This window comes from Astatotilapia calliptera, chromosome 1 (genome assembly GCF_964374335.1).
Source record: "Astatotilapia calliptera chromosome 1, fAstCal68.1, whole genome shotgun sequence".
Taxonomy (NCBI): Eukaryota; Metazoa; Chordata; class Actinopteri; order Cichliformes; family Cichlidae; genus Astatotilapia; species Astatotilapia calliptera.
The window spans coordinates 26,975,498-26,992,824 of record NC_137422.1 but is presented as its reverse complement, the minus strand read 5'-3'; the positions used below and the strand labels follow the sequence as shown (position 1 = coordinate 26,992,824).

At 41.5% G+C, this 17,327-nt stretch overlaps 1 protein-coding gene across 1 annotated transcript; it reads left to right on the top strand.

The window, feature by feature from the left end:
• Positions 1-759: 759 nt before the first annotated feature.
• adpgk2 (ADP-dependent glucokinase 2) lies at positions 760-16,197 on the top strand. Its single transcript, XM_026170967.2, has 7 exons — positions 760-1,244; positions 7,180-7,339; positions 9,729-9,919; positions 10,020-10,116; positions 10,216-10,352; positions 12,847-12,983; positions 13,442-16,197. Exons 1-7 carry the CDS (start codon positions 1,049-1,051, stop codon positions 14,003-14,005), a joined length of 1,482 nt encoding a protein of 493 aa, XP_026026752.1. The 5' UTR covers positions 760-1,048; the 3' UTR covers positions 14,006-16,197.
• Positions 16,198-17,327: the final 1,130 nt, after the last annotated feature.

Here is a 17,327-nt window from a genome sequence, read left to right as displayed (position 1 = left end):
CAGCATACATGAAATGCTCTTACCAAAACTTATTTTCAAAAAGGGTGGCATGGCAAAAGTGTGGGTTTTTTTTTTGTTTGCTTTTGTGTGTGTGTGTGTGTGTCTGACTGACTGACTGGATTCAGTGTCGCTAACAGTACAGTGTCACTAACCAACTTTACCAAAAGAATATGGATTCATTTCAATGTTTCCTTATGTGTATACATAAAACTACATTTAGCCTTCATTTTCAGTCCATTACTTTCCCCAACTTGGATCATTTTCTGAGGAAAAAACAACAACACTAGTACCAATTTGCAATCCTGTGGACATCCATATGAAACAAATATTGCATATATAAGTAAACAGTATTAACATTTGTGGACCTGAATATTTATTTGTAATAATCTACAAACACAAATGATATATTTATCTATTCTACTCTGATATCATATGCAACTCTGCTATTCAAATTTTAACAATGGCACCATATAACTTTTTATAAAATAGTTAGAGAAGTATAATTTTGATTACTTATTAATTTTCTTGTCTCCATAACAGAAAATTATAAAATAACGGATCCATTATCCAATTCATGAAGCTTTTTAATAGATTTGGAAAAAACATATTTAGGATCGTTTTCGCCGCAATAATTGTGTAGTGAACTTTTAATCAAAGGCTAAACTGTTAAACTGAAAAAAGACAAACGAGCCACTTCCGCCTTGTCAGCAAAAACAAACCCGTCCACGTCCCTCCCCTCATTAGTTTTCCACGTAAGCGTTTCCCGTTCCCCAACTAAACAGCACCTCTTAAAACAGAATTTGAAGCGACGATTTTGTTTGTTTGTTTGTTTGTTTGTTTTTTTTTGGGGGGGGGGGTATTTGTAAAAGAGACAAGAATGCAGTTGAAGTGATTTTTCTTAGTATCGCAGAAAATCCACTGTTCGGTATCCGCCCCATTAAGGTACATCCGGGACACTCGGGCGACCAAAACAGACAACCTAGAGCACAGCTTTTCAGCGGCAGCGCAGGGGGAGAGAGCGCTTGTACACAGAGCAAGAGAGCGAGCGATGGAGGCGGGAGGCAGGGTACCGTGGGTGAAATATGGGTCTGTCGTGTCCTTATTTGTGGTTGTGTTGGCCCTCTGGTTCCGGTCACCCCAGAATGCAGTGCTGGACGACCGACTGGACACAGTCCTTTCCTCCCTGCTCCGGGCTGAGCAGAAAGTGGGGATGAATAACGTCGCCAGACCCAGAGTAGCGATTGGTAAGCGTTACGAGCTAGCTAACGGTGGCTAGCCTAACCATAGACTGTATGAGTGCAACCTAATTTCAGGGGTTTGTGGATTAATGATCGATCAGGTAAACGGCGCCAGAATAACAGTAACATTAGTCACTGCCCGCATTCACTAACAGAAAATAAGTTGTTAACGCAGTGGATAATATTTGCCTCATATTTAATGTCAAACTTTAGTAAACTGAGAAAAGTACATTTAGGGGTTTCTTATGGAAATAAATAAGGTTGTGTGTTGAAGCCTGAATAGATGGTGCGGAGGGGCAATAACCATGAAAGGTGGTCACCAGATAAGATGATTAGTTCCAGCTTAGAAATAAAGTCTCAATGAGTGTGCTCCGGGTTACAGGTTTGGCGTTTGGCATATAAAGGAAAATATATTTAATTAAAATACAACTTTTCCACTTTCTTTTAAACAGAAGATCAGTTTTTTTGTGTGTGTTTTAGCTGTTTTCCTGTTTGGTAATTATCTTCCAGTAAGGATGCATCCAATGATTTCAACAATGACTTGAGCCAATTATGACATTCACTTCAGTAATGTGTAAGGTGGGGCAGTATCTGCAGTTATCAGTAATATATACACTACTTAACTAGCAAAGGAAGCTTAATATTTTTTGGAGCTTGGGGTTTTTTTCTGGATGAAAACAGATGGTTTGGGGAGATTATGAATATAATGACAACTTCTCTGCATGACATTAAGGAAGAGTGTTTGTGTTATCTTAAATAACAGATGTCTGTCCACTTTCCTCTTATTTTTGGCCTTTTTATAATAAAGATATATTAGAGTATTTATTTATTTATGCTTGAGTAAACAAACCCCACTTAGAAATAAATAGTTAAGATGTTTTGAACAGTCTTGTGAGTTTACCTGCCAGAAGTTTATAAGCAGCAAAACCCTTGGTTGTACTTTGAACTTCTTAAAAACAACTGTGCAGGCTCATGTGATGTAAGCTCTGGTATTCTTATAGTAATCCAGTGTTTTGTCTCGTGAGCAAGTCCTAAAACCTTGTGCTTTGGACCATCGCACAGACACTCAATAAGAATCAACTTGTCTGTCCAGCCTTTACCCAATAGGTTACCAATAAGCTCAGCAACAGTACAACCTGATGTAAATGCGATTATAAGAAATTTCTGCCAAAAGATCAGAATCAGCCTTGTTGTTGCCTTGTTGTTGTTTTTGTTGCTGTTGTTGACTAGTTGCATGTGTTTGTGTGTCACATCAAATTAGAACAAACTATAAGTAAAAGCTTGTTTTCATGGTGCCAAAAGGGTTCATAAATAACCAGAAAAATAAACAACAACATACTGGCAACATGTGCTGTATTTAGTATTTAGTATTTTAGTATTTATTTATTTATTGTCATTGTCAAGAACAATGAAATTGCGTTTGGGGCTTCCATACAACCCAAAAAAAAGAAGAAAATAATAAATACCCCTTAAAACCCAAGTGTACATATTTAACCCAGTGTGACTCCAATGCAATAAGACAATCCTTAGCAATAATGTTCGTAGAAATTCAGACAAAGACCTGAGAAACATGACAAAATACAACAATGCAACCCATTCAATATTATTGTACTGTGAGATATGATATCAGATATGATAGTTATCTATTTAAGAAAGAGGGGGAGGGCAGGAGGGGGAAGAGAATAAAGATATGATGCACCAATGCAGACCAGTTCATTGCTATTAAGAAGTTGGATATGGTTATTGTCCGTGAGAGGGGGGCAGAGAGTTCAGGAGCCTCACAGCCTGTGGATACAGGCTGTTGGCCAGTCTGGATGTTCTGGCCTGTATAGACCTGTACCTTCTCCCTGAGGGCAGCAGATGGAAAAGGTGGCGCGCAGGGTGATGTTGGTCCCGCAGGATACTGTGCACCCTCCTCAGACAGCGAGTGGGGAAGATATTACTGATCTCTGGCAGACTTGTTCCAATAATTCTGCCAGCTTCTTTCACCACCCGCTGGAGTGCTTGCTGATCGGCCTTGGTGCAGCTGGGGAACCACACTAGAAATCCATACGTCAGAACGCTGCTGATGGCACAGTTGTAGAAGTTCAACATCAGAGATCTGGGAATGTGTGCGCTCCGCAGTCTCCTCAGGTAGTAGAGGCGCTGTTGGGCCTTCCGTACAACTGAGGTGATATGGTTGCCCCAGGACAGGTCCTCGGTCACAGTTACCCCCAAGAATTTAAAACTGCTCACCCTCTCCACCGCCTCACTGCCAATGAAGAGAGGCAGATGGTTGTTATGACCCCTCTTCCGGAAATCTACAATGATCTCCTTGGTCTTTTTGGTGTTTAAGACCAAGTTATTGTCGTGGCACCATGACTCTAGTTGTTGCACCTCTGTCCTATAGTTTGTCTCATCATTGTTGGATATAAGTCCGAGCACTGTAGTGTCATCTGCAAACTTAACAATGAGATTGGACGCGCAGGAGGAAATACAGTCATGGGTGAAGAGAGTGTATAGCAGAGGGCTCAGAACACACCCCTGAGGGGCACCGGTGTTGACCACAAGGGTGGAAGAGGTGTTCTTACCCACTCTGACACTCTGTCTACGGTTAGTGAGGAAGTCCACAATCCAGTTGCACAGAGAGGAGTTAAGTCCCAGTTGGTGGAGTTTGGGACGGAGTTTGTATGGCCGGATGGTATTAAAAGCCGAGCTGTAGTCTACAAAGAGGAGCCGTGCATAGGTGTTCCTGTGTTCCAAGTGCTTCAGTAATGTGTGCAGCACTGTGGCGATCGCATCCTCGGTTGACCGGTTCTCCCTGTATGCAAACTGGTGCGAGTCCAGGGATGGTGGAAAAGCAGCTCTGATGTGTTTAATGACCAGTCTCTCCAGGCATTTGGCGGGAATGGGGGTGAGTGCCACAAGTCTGAAATCGTTCAGACATGTGACATTTGACTGTTTTGGGATGGGAACGATGGTTGCTGCTTTGAAACAGGATGGTACCAGTGAACAGGACAACGAGGTGTTATATATAGAGGTGAAGACGTCTGCCAGGTCCGCAGCACAGTCTTTTAGCACCCGGCCCAGCACTCCATCCGGCCCGGCCGCCTTCCTGGTGTTAATGCTCCGGAACACACGCCTCAGCTCATGAGTGCTCAGGACCGGAGCAGGGTCGGTTGAGGGGAGAGGGGACAGGACAGGGTCGGTGTTCTCCCTGTCAAAACGGGCATAAAAGAGATTTAGATCCTCAGCCAGAGTAGAACTGTCGGCTGAGGGTGATGGTGTTCTTCTTTTGTAGTCCGTGATAGCCCTGATGCCCTCCCAGACCTGCCTTGGGTTTGTGTTGTTCTCAAACCTGGCCTCGATACGCCTCCTGTGCTGCTGCTTGGCAGTCTTGATGCCTCTTCTCAGGTTGGCCCTGGCAGCACTGTATGCCTCCTGGTCCCCGGATTTGAAAGCGTTGTTCCTTGTTCGAATAAGTTGTTGAACTCCGTGTGTCATCCAGGGTGGATTATTAGGGAACACACGGAATCGTTTCCAAGTTGTTACATTGTCCACACAGAAACAGATGTAGTCCAAGACAGTGGAGGTGTAACTGTCCAATGCGACACGATTGTCAGTGTCCTGCACCTTGAATACATCCCAGTCTGTGCAGTGGAAACAGTCCTGAAGCATCGGAATAGCATCCTGCGGCCATGTTCTCACGGTTTTGGTTGTAATCCCAGTGCTCTTGATCTTTTGTGTGTATATTGGGTGTAGCAGAAGGGAGAGATGGTCTGACAGACCCAGGTGGGGATAAGCCTGGGCTCTGTACGCATTCGCCATGTTGGTGTACACCTGGTCCAACGTTCTATCTCCTCTGGTAGCACACTTCACATTACGGTGGAAATTGTGAAGTACAGATTTCAGGTCCGCGTGGTTAAAATCCCCAGCCGCAATAAAGACACTGTCCGGGTGTGCTACCAGGCTGTTATTGATGCTGCTGCTCAATTGTGCTAACGCTAAATAAAGTGCTGGAGTCTGTTATTTTGAGCACTCGTATCAGAGCAGAGTTGGCCATGAGGGATGGATTAACGTTTATTGCTATTAGTTGCAGGATTGAACAGTACAACATAAATAATGGCTTACTGACACTTAACCTGAGCCCTGACCCAGAAACAGGTTTGACAAATGCTAACTCTAAATTCTGTCTTAATTAACTCTTTGAGTTTTCAGCTCCAGAAATAGATGAAACTTCAACCAGTCCACTCAGTCATCAGTTACCCACTCTTGATTTTTCATAGACAGATAAATGGTTAAAAATGTGACCAAATATGACATTTACATTTCTTAAATATAATTATTCAGCTGTAAACTGACTTTTGGATTTCCACAGCACAAGGAAGACAGATTTTTGTTGATTTAGTGGTGCAAATCCTTTTCGGATATTGCAGCTTTTCAAAATGTTGCTCAACATCCAGTCTTTAGCCTGTTTTTAAAATCTCACTTTAAACTGCATTTAGTCCCATTTAAGAATCTTAAGTGGCGCAGACAACAACAGTAGCATCATTTATTCCAGCATGAGAAATTATTGATCTTTGATCTTTTTTGGCTTTTTTTCTTTCTTTTTTTTTGCCTAAAGTGCAATAAAAGTTAGTTTTATTGTAACAGGGATTACAAAATGTGCAGTGCAAGTTAACTAACAATTGGGCAACTTCTTTATTTTATTCTGAGCTAATCCACAGTGCCCATTGATGTCCACTGTTATCCTTACATTCATGATTGATTTAATAAGAAGATTAACCAGCATTTAACTGTTTGTAAAGATGTAAACAGCTTTGACATTGACTGTAATAATGGGGGAAATGAAATGGTGTCATAGAGATGGTGCAGGTGCAGCATGAGGGAACATTCAGAGAGAAGCTCTGTTCAATAAAATATATAGGGGAACAGGTTAGGTTAAGTTGGCTCTGTTTCAGGAACAGTAAACTCACTCATCTCCTCTCAGGGTTAACAAACTCTGAGTTTCCACTAAACCTGCTTTCTGTGACAGGGTCCTGAAGGACTATAAAATGCACCATATTTATATTAACCTTATGAAAGCAAATCTAACTGTATCCCAAAGGGTTATTTTATATTTTTTATATGAAGCTACAGCAGGAAAAAAAGATAGGGTTGCAAATTCAGACAAAGGAGCATGAGTAAAGTTTACGCCAGCGTCATGCAAAATTTATTCAAATCTTAAACAAGTTGCCTGCCTGCCTGAAGCGTTGGCCCCTGTTCAGACATGACCGGCATCTGTGAAGCTCAGAGCTTCTATATCTGCTGATGGGACATATGATTGATCCAGCAGCTGAAACTCTGACAGTGTGTCACTATTTCAGCTGTGATTGGAGATAAATGCAGCCGTACTGGGCACAGCAGCTGCAGGTTGTGTGGATTTCTCACTATTTAGTATGTTTTATTTTCAAACAAAATTGTATATATTTAGCACATTTTGTTTCAGGCGGAAAAACACACGTACTTCATACGGCATATGCTATCACAGAAATCGTAGCATGGCACCATGTTTATAATGTAAAACTTCATCAATACAAAAAAACAGCAATGATATAGTAAAAAGGAAAATTATTATTGTTATTATAAACAGTGATAGAAAAAACAAAAAACACTGGTTATAACCTGTAAAAGGAAGAGAAATGACACTGTCAAGTGTAGTCCAGTAACAATAGAAAAGGCCTAAAATTTAAAAATGAATTCAACCTGCAACTAAACTCAAGGGCTAAGCAGGAATGTTGTCTAGTTTGCTTTTAAATGCTGATGAAGTTGGGGCACACCTTACATGATTTGTGAGGTTATTTTAGTGGCTTTGGAGCACAAAGGTAAAAGCAGTGTGACTAGTCATACCAGTGTTCTCCCTGTCCTGATTTCCAAATGAATATTGCCTCTTTGAGTTTCTTTCTCTCTTTTTCATTCACAGGTTTTGGAGGTTGTGTTGACCTGATAGTAGACAGTGTGTCACTGCTTAATAAAACAGGCATCCAGCCCACAGACCAGCCCCTGCATCATGACTACCTAGAAAATGTGGAGCAGCTGGCTCAGAGCTTTGCATATTTCTTTGCACCAGGAGCAGCTGCAGAGTAAGTGATGTCTGTGTGAAGATGAGCCCATTTAAAAGTAGAGGTCCAGATCTGGAAGCAAATTTTGAGTATATACACATAGATACACATGTACTTTGAATAAATAAAATTGTGGCTATTCAAATATTTGCAGTCCTATCGGTGCTCTGAGTTTTTTCTTCTGAATTTTCCTTTTAATCTTAAACTGGAATTTGAGGTGTTTGTACTGAAAGTTTACCATTTTTTTTGTTTTGTTTTTTTTTTTCATTTTTGCTGCTGTTTATGTTTGAAAAGGCTTTTTAAGTCTTGAGAATACAGTTGAATTAATCTCCCTGATCTGCTCAGTCATTGCTGACTGCTCGTGTTCTGGCGCCTGTGAGCTCTTGTTCATTGTCTGGAATAAAACACCCTAAGGGCAACAAGACTACAGAATCAGCAGGAACCCACATAGAAAAAGAATGCGCGCTAACATGAATTAAGACTTTTCTGTTAGAGACAGAAACTGTGTCTTTTTTAACATTTAAACTTATTTCTCTGGTCCTTATACTGCCCGTTTTGGGGATTGTACGTTCTTAATGGCAGCCAAATGACTGAATGTATTTAGACTTTGTGTAAATACCATGCAGAGTCATTCTGAAGCATCTAATCTAAATGAATAAATGTCTAATAATATGTTCAAAGAACAAGAGAAAATTGTTTTTTATCTGGATAAAGATGCTTATTTTGAAAGGGTGCTTTGTTATTACGGCTGTTTGTTCTACCTATCATTGGAGATGTGCATTTAAAAAAAAAAAGTTTTAACAAGTATTTATATTTGTGACTTCAGGCTATAAGAAAGCTGCTGTGTGAGCGTTAACTCAGCAGTCCCCAACCCCCGGGCCACGGACTGGTACCGGGCCGCGAGAGTTTAGACTCGGGTGTGAAATGTATGGTTTTCAGGGTTTTTATCGGTTTTTAGCGTTATTTTGTTATCGTTTTTTTCGTTAACTCTGTTTTCCTGGGTCTTTTCACGTGTGTTATGAATCAATCTTTTTTTTCAGTATCGGTACTAGTTTTATTTTGTTGTATTTATCCGCGACACCTTAAAGGCCGGTCCGTGAAAATATTGTCGGGCACAAACCGGTCCGTGGCACAAAAAAGGTTGGGGACCGCTGCGTTAACTGATAAGCAAGAATGAGATGCAATTATCTGGCAACCAAGCCGAGTCCTCATGCTGTTTCATTCTGATATCCAGCATTCTGGCATCCTGAGGGTGATCATATTGTATGTTTAGTGAGGGTCCTACTGCACTTTTCTTTATGATCACCCCACTTTTAATGCTCAAAAGGATGGATATAGAAGTAATATATTTCAGCCTTCGTCTCCCACTGCATTGCAGCAGTGGGAGTACTGGGAGTCTAGGTGTTTAGGAAGAGAGAGGTGGCATAGGAGGTGGAAAGGAAAAGATCCAGGTGGAAAGGATGTGCACTGTTTCAGGATTGTGGAGGATACAGATAGAAATGTACTAATGACTGAAGAGAGTGTGTTGAAGACTGAAAGAGGTACTTTAAGGAGCAGAGAGAGAAGACAGCAAGAGTGTGTGGGGAATTGCAAAGGATTAGTAAGGAGGAAGTGAGGGAACCTTTGAAGAGGATGAAGAGAGGAAAGGCAGTTGGTCCAGATAAAACACTTGTGGAGGTATGGAGATGTTGAGTAGAGATGGCAGTGGAACGATACCAACTTTCAAGAACTTGGCCGATGTGTAAAGCTGTAGCAACTACAGAGGGATAAAGCTGGTGAGCCATACGATGAAGCTATGAGAAAGAGTTCTTGAAAGTGGGTTAAGATGGTGATGATCAGACAGCAGCAATATCGTCTCATATTGACAGAGAGCACTGAAGATGTGATGTTTGAGAGTGTTGATGGAAAAGTATAGAGAAGGTCAGAATGGGTTTCTCTATGACTTTTGGGATGCCAAGAGACTTATGTGAGGATAAATGGTAAATAGGCTGGTTCTTATATAGAGCTTTGCTAGCGCTGGAACAATCAAAGCACACTCATAAACACATTCATACTCCGATGAAATCATCGTAAATGGTAAATGGCCTGTATTTGTATAGCACTTTACTAGTCCCTAAGGACCCCAAAGCGCTTTACACATCCAGTCATCCACCCATTCACACACACATTCACACACTAGAGCACTAGATCATAGAGCAACTTGGGGTTCAGTCTCTTAACCCAGGGTGGTGCAGGACATATCAATATGCAGGAAAGAAGTTAAGCGATCATATTAGTGGCAGATGCTGTTGTTTTGTTTTTTTCATTCTGTGGAAAGTTAATTAATAATGTAATTTAAGCACCATAAATCACAGTAATGTCAGTTTTCACTTTCACAGTTTAAACCAAAGTTTTTTTTCTTCTCCCACAGGCGTTTTATGCTAAATGAAACCCTCTTTAGCGAGCTGGTCGAGGGGGCCCGTGACTTACCTGGAAACAGATGGTCAGTAGGCGGCAATGCTCCAGTAATGGCTAGTCGCATGGCAACCGAGGGATGTGATGTGTTGCTAGGGGGAACTTTCAGCACCGATTTTACTGATGTCCTGTCGCAGCACATTACAGGTACTCGAAATAAGACAAAGTGATGCATCCATTTTACTTTGAATGAAATTTCCGTTTTGTAATTTTTATGTACTTTGTGATATTCCTTTTATCTCCTCAGTGGCAGGTAAAGTGATAGATGAGCCAGACATTCATCTGATTCTGGAGTATCCAACTGGTGCCCGCTGGGGGCGCTATACCTCACGTAGAGCCAATAGGTAGGTGTCATACAGATGCATCAGAAGCGTGGAGTGCGTGTGTACACGGTGCTCTGAGGTGATAGTTGTTCACTTTGTTTGTGTGTTTGTGTTCTGTAGATACATCATTCACAGCGATGCCAATAACCCCTACCTGTCCTCTATGGAGGAGTTTGCTCAGAAACTTATAGACTTCAAACCTGACCTACTGGTGGTGGGAGGGCTCCAAATGATGGACAACTTCCCTTTCCGGTCAGGTAAGAAAGGTGTTCCCTTCTTTCTGATGCACAGTTGGGCTCGCTGACGTTGAACGTATTATCCTGGGTTAACCAAAGCAGTTTGAGGTTAGCGTTACTCTCTCATATCACCTGGAGATTAAAATTCTACTAATTGTAGTTATCAAAAGGAAAGAGGTTTCACCTTAAATATGAACTCTGGACAAAGTTGGTAGATAATTTGGGTCATTGTCTGGAGTTGAGATTGTCAACTCTCACTACTGGAAATGCTCAAATTTGTTTACACGAGGGTGGTGTCTGAGTAGAGCGTGCTAGAGGCAGGACACGAAATGTCCCAGGTGTGTATCACTGTTACCTGGAGCTGTTCTCACAGTGACGCAAATTGTTGAGGGTTTGTAATCAGGAGATCGTGGATATATGATCCCATGCACCTTTATCAGGTAGTGTCTATGAAAGCTCAGGGCTTTAAGCATAGTTAAGCATACTGACCAGTGACACTTGAAGTTGGCTGGATTTTGGCCACATTTGGTGATAGCTGTACAGTGGGGCAAAAAAGTATTTAGTCAGCCACCGATTGTGCAAGTTCCCCCACCTAAAATGATGACAGAGGTCAGTAATTTGCACCAGAGGTACACTTCAACTGTGAGAGACAGAATGTGAAAAAAAAATCCATGAATCCACATGGTAGGATTTGTAAAGAATTTATTCGTAAATCAGGGTGGAAAATAAGTATTTGGTCAATAACAAAAATACAACTCAATACTTTGTAACATAACCTTTGTTGGCAATAACAGAGGTCAAACGTTTACTATAGGTCTTTACCAGGTTTGCACACACAGTAGCTGGTATTTTGGCCCATTCCTCCATGCAGATCTTCTCGAGAGCAGTGATGTTTTGGGGCTGTCGCCGAGCAACACGGACTTTCAACTCCCGCCACAGATTTTCTATGGGGTTGAGGTCTGGAGACTGGCTAGGCCACTCCAGGACTTTCAAATGCTTCTTACGGAGCCACTCCTTTGTTGCCCGGGCGGTGTGTTTTGGATCATTGTCATGTTGGAAGACCCAGCCTCGTTTCATCTTCAAAGTTCTCACTGATGGAAGGAGGTTTTGGCTCAAAATCTCACGATACATGGCCCCATTCATTCTGTCCTTAACACGGATCAGTCGTCCTGTCCCCTTGGCAGAAAAACAGCCCCATAGCATGATGTTTCCACCCCCATGCTTCACAGTAGGTATGGTGTTCTTGGGATGCAACTCAGTATTCTTCTTCCTCCAAACACGACGAGTTGAGTTTATACCAAAAAGTTCTACTTTGGTTTCATCTGACCACATGACATTCTCCCAATCCTCTGCTGTATCATCCATGTGCTCTCTGGCAAACTTCAGACGGGCCTGGACATGCACTGGCTTCAGCAGCGGAACACGTCTGGCACTGCGGGATTTGATTCCCTGCCGTTGTAGTGTGTTACTGATGGTGACCTTTGTTACTTTGGTCCCTGCTCTCTGCAGGTCATTCACCAGGTCCCCCCGTGTGGTTCTGGGATCTTTGCTCACCGTTCTCATGATCATTTTGACCCCGCGGGATGAGATCTTGCGTGGAGCCCCAGATCGAGGGAGATTATCAGTGGTCTTGTATGTCTTCCATTTTCTGATGATTGCTCCCACAGTTGATTTTTTCACACCAAGCTGCTTGCCTATTGTAGATTCACTCTTCCCAGTCTGGTGCAGGTCTACAATACTTTTCCTGGTGTCCTTCGAAAGCTCTTTGGTCTTGGCCATGGCTGTTTGGAGTCTGACTGTTTGAGGCTGTGGACAGGTGTCTTTTATACAGATGATGAGTTCAAACAGGTGCCATTCATACAGGTAACGAGTGGGGGACAGAAAAGCTTCTTACAGAAGACGTTACAGGTCTGTGTGGGCCAGAGATTTTCCTTGTTTGAGGTGACCAAATACTTATTTTCCACCCTAATTTCCGAATAAATTCTTTACAAATCCTACCATGTGAATTCATGGATTTATTTTTCACATTCTGTCTCTCACAGTTGAAGTGTACCTCTGGTGCAAATTACTGACCTCTGTCATCATTTTAAGTGGGGGAACTTGCACAATCGGTGGCTGACTAAATACTTTTTTGCCCCACTGTATGTAAGAACTGATGTCAAAAGAAGAACAAAACACAGAGGTAGTATCATAGGCTGATAACCAGCTTCCCCCTCTGAGCCAGGCTGTTTGCACAGCAGATCAGCTGTGTGTTATTTGATCTGACAGTACCTTTGTCTTCTGGTCTGCTGTTTTCCCCCATGTCTCTGCTGTTTTTCCACTCTTTCATTACCCTTTTGTCTTTCCTGTTGAGTTGCTCCTTCCTTTAACATCACTGTACCCTTTCGCTTCTCTTTGTTTTTGTTTTTTTTGTTTGTTTGTTTGTTTTGTTCTGTTTTGTTTTTGACACCCTGCGATCTGCCTGACAGCGTCTACAACTCTTCTTTAATCTTCCACCTATTTTGGATCATTTCAGGTGAGAGAGAAGCCCTCCTCTCCCGTCTGGGACACCTGCTTTCCTCCTCATCCCCTCAAATTGGAATTCATTTTGAAATGGCAAGTTTTGTGGAAGAGAGCATCATGGAAGACCTGCTCCACTACGTCATTCCCCATGTATGTTTGACTGATCAATGAGCAAAATGATATCACCAACACTGAAGAAGTAAAATGTTTATTTACAGAAACAGAATGAGTCAGCTTTGTGAAAATAGATGGATGCCAGGAAGATTTGCTTAGTTAAACTCAAAGCAAAGCAGGCTGACTCAGTGGGAGCTGTATTTGCTTTCCACTTTTGCATAATCATATTTTGAAGAAATGCGATGTTCTGCTGCTTTCAAAGGTGCAAATTTTGCCCCATAATCAAGCCTCTTCAATACTGTAAACACATAATGAATATTGTTGTGGCTAGACCTCAAAGCCATGGTTTTCTTTGTGCACTCAACACAAAGGCTGTAGTTTATTCCACTCAGCATAACAAAGCAGCCAACACACATGTGCAGACCTGATGAAAATGTAAAAGTAGTAAATAGTAAAATCGGTTTTAACGAGTTACCTTAATTCTGCTTTTCCAGGCGGACTCTTTGGGGATGAATGAGCAGGAACTTCCAAACCTGCTTAGCTCGCTCAAAGGCTCCAACATCACCGTATTGTCAGACCCAAACCCTCGTGTAGCTACTGTTCTTGACCAGATGAGGGAGGTCTATCGCATTTTGAACCAGCGCCACAAGGAAGCCAGTGCAGAAAGTCGGGCAAATGGTGCCCGAGCTACAGTCAAACCACTGACCCGACTCCATGTCCACACGCTGGCTTTTCAAGCCATGATTGTGACTCGTGGCTCCAAGTGGAAGAACACCATGTCAGCCACTGCCAAGGCTTCGCTCACAGCTAACCGCCACGTCTGTGGCTCTAATGACATTGATCCCAGCAAGGCGAGGCTCATAATGGACGACTCTTTCTCCGTTAGCCGACAGGAGGGAAGCCAGCGTATCCCTTTACAGGAGACCAGGCCTGTCAGCTGTTGGAGTGAAGAGGACTATGACATCTGTGTAGCACCAGTGCTGGTGTGCACTGAGGTTTATCAGACTGCAGGTGGAGGGGACAACGTCTCAGCTGCTGGCCTGGTTCTGCAAATCTAGAGAAGGACAGACACCAAGTGGTCTGTCTGTGTGTATGTTTGTGTGTGTGTGTCGTGCTGATCAGATGTTAGTGAACCGCGTGATTCTGGAAACTTGATCTAGGTGTGATGCACACTAGCCTTCAGAAACTGACGCAGGTATCAGGCTGATGAGTCGTCCTTTGTGTCTCACAGCCTGAGGTGCACATTAAGGAAAATTGTTATCCTTCATAGTTGGAGTCAGATGATGGAGAACAGTGGTTATCTATCAGGTTAGGCCTTCAAATGTTTGATTTTTGAAAACGATACAAAGAAAAGGCAATCAAAAATTATACTTAAGTAATTAAGTGAAATATCTGCTAACTAGACTTATTGTAGTTTATCAGTTAGGTTAAACCATCACTGATTTAATCTCTCCTTGTCTTTTTCTGCGTGTGAAACCCATGCACATCACCTCAATTGGATTTCTTTTTTCTTTTTTTTCTTTTTCTTTTTTTTTAAACAAAATCAGTCCTGCTGTTTCTTACTTGGATTTCCATGTCAACTCATCCATCATCTGACTCCGTTGATTTTAAATCAGCTGCCCTCTATTTATCCAATGCCTTACAAGAAGATGTTCAGTCAATATGAGATAAAGAGGAACGAGGTATGGATAAAGTCAGATGCCAAACTGTAGGTTGTGGAGGGTTTTAAGTTTCTTTTTAAATAATACAGCATTTTTAGTAGCCTTTTTAATTGTTTTGCACAACTTCTGCTGAAGGATAAAATCCTCCTTAAGTCATGTAAATGCAGGGCTTCACTATGCAGAAAACGGATTCAGAAGAATCAGAAGTAGGTGGATCTTGTCAACCACTTGAACTCTACAACTCAGACCAGTGAACAAGCTTTAGACTTCACCTGCCTTTGTGCAACACACATTTTCAGATGAACTTGAACCTACCTATGACTGAAAATATCTGAAGCATTTTAATGAAAAATTACGAAGTTTTTTGAAACTAGGACCAAATCTGCGGTCCTTTGGTGTAGTAGGGATAAAATATATATATTGACCGCTAAATAGCTGCAAAGTAATCCCAGGTGCAGGTTTAAAGACACCAAAATGTTCTTTTAATGACAGGCTATCCTTCCTCTTCCCCCTACTATTGCATTAAAAAGGCAAAGAAAGGCCCTGTTCCTCCCTGTGTATGTGAAAAGTGTGCTTAGTGGTTTGGGTGTGTTTGTGTGTGGATTGTCATTCCTCTGTGGTTCCGTTGCAGTGCAATAATGCAAAATCAATGTTAAGAGACCACTTTTGGTAGCTGCACATGATGTCAAACATCTTCCTCTCTACCTCCATGCTCTGATTTTCCTTTCCTTTTTCCATCTCCTGTCGCTCTTCTGTTAGTTCGTCATACCTGTTTTACATCCTCTTTCTAATTATTTTTTGTTCTTCTGTTTTTTATGGCTCTTTAAAGACCAAATAACCAGTGTGGACTATCCTAGCCAATGTTGTTGCAACAGTGAAGTTCCTGACATGTGTGTCACGTGATATGACTGAATATAGTGGAACACTTGTTATTTAAAGGGGCATTAACAATCTACTTGAATCCATGCTGTTGCGCATCATGAATACCCCCAATGTCTGGAATACTGGACCACTCAAATCATATTTTCTTCATGTAGTCTTTGCGTCACGTATTGGATTTAGAGTCAAGATATTAATCCCTGTTACTTTAAACCCCCACTGAGATGATCTTTTGGTGAAAGGGGGACCCAGCCTCTCCACAATCATCTAATTACCTTCTGGGATTGGACTCAAACCTGTATTTACTGATGCAGCTGGAGTTAACTGGGATCATAGCCAGCTATTTTTCTCTCTCTCACTCACACACACACATATTCCTTCCACAGATCCACCTTCACTTTCACAGGTAAACTTCAACATGCAAGTGGACTTTTTGTCATTCTTGATTAATCTATTTGTTCGTTTATCAATTTTACCAAACATGCTTTTTTTTTTTTTAAGAGGAACACATTTATTTTGTTACAGAGTGTGAAAAAGGGAAATGTAGAGAACAGGATATCCCTTTAAATCTTTTCTCTGTATCACGGCTGTAATGATTTCATGGTGTTTTGTTATTGATTGATTGACCGAAAGATAATGAGCCTTATTCTGTTTTTACATTTGGGGTTTAGCGAAAAGGGAACCTTTAATACAGACTTTTTCTATCACTATAGGCTGATCTTTCCTTATGTCTTAAAGAGTAACGGGTTGTGTTTTTACTGTGAATGGAAACCATAGCATGTGTTCCTGCTCACATAGTGAAGTGGTTGTTTTCACCACCGCATTGCTTATCTAACCTCTAGATAAGTCATGTCATCCATGTTTCAATGTTGTGTTTAACTATTTCATGCATGTTTGACTATTTGATGCAGAATCGCCTGATAAAATGCTGATTAAGCAATCATTGATTTGTTGTTTTTATTTTTAGGGGTCATTTATTGAAAATGTTCACAATCATTTTGGCTGCAAACTACATTTTAGACAAGAAGATAATCTACTTCTTTCTTTAAAAAAAAAAAAAAAAATCAATTCTAAGAACAGAGTCTGCTGAATTCAGAAGTTATTTTAGACACTAGTTAACAAATACTGTTGGATGTAACATCACAGCTTCTTTGTCACAACATAATTCACTGCAATGAAGGTTTTTTCCTCTCCTCACATTTAACACATTTCATTTCATTTGGTATTTAAACATTATGCTTTCATATTTTGTCCACTGGCTGCACCAACAGGCCCACATTTAAACAACAGGCAAGTTTAGCATGGATCCCGCCTGGTACCAAATGTTTGCTGGTGGCGCAATGACGTGGAGGATATTTTCTTGGTCCTAACTGAGCATCATTTAAACTCCACAGACAACCTTTATGACTACAGCGTACCTGTCTTCTGATGGCTGTTTCAGCAGGATAACGTATGTCACAAAGCTCAAATCATTTCAGTTCTCTAATTTCTTTAACATGACCACAAGTTCACTGTACTCAAATAGCTTCCCCAGTCACCAGATCTCAGTCCGACAGAGAACCTTTGGCATGTGGTGAAACAGAAGAGTCACATCATGGACGTGCTGCCAACAAATCTGCAGCAACTGTGTTATGCTATCATATCAATATGCCCAAATCTCTGAGGAATGTTTCTAGTGATTTAATGAATCTATGCCACAAACAATTAAGGCAGTTCTGAAAGCAAAACAAAGTCCAACCCAATAACTAAAAGGTTTCTGTCTATGAACAAATGATTAAAAATGAATGTTGTCCATGCAAAAGAAGTGTTGCATACTTGCAGTCCACTGCAGAGATGGTGA

Excerpts from the sequence above, each read along its gene's own strand:
- adpgk2 (XM_026170967.2), top strand. The coding sequence starts at position 1,049 with ATGGAGGCGGGAGGCAGGGTACCGTGGGTGAAATATGGGTCTGTCGTG. Across the intron at positions 7,340-9,728 it reads GCACCAGGAGCAGCTGCAGA|GCGTTTTATGCTAAATGAAA; the intron begins GTAAGTGATGTC and ends CTTCTCCCACAG. Across the intron at positions 12,984-13,441 it reads TCCACTACGTCATTCCCCAT|GCGGACTCTTTGGGGATGAA; the intron begins GTATGTTTGACT and ends CTGCTTTTCCAG.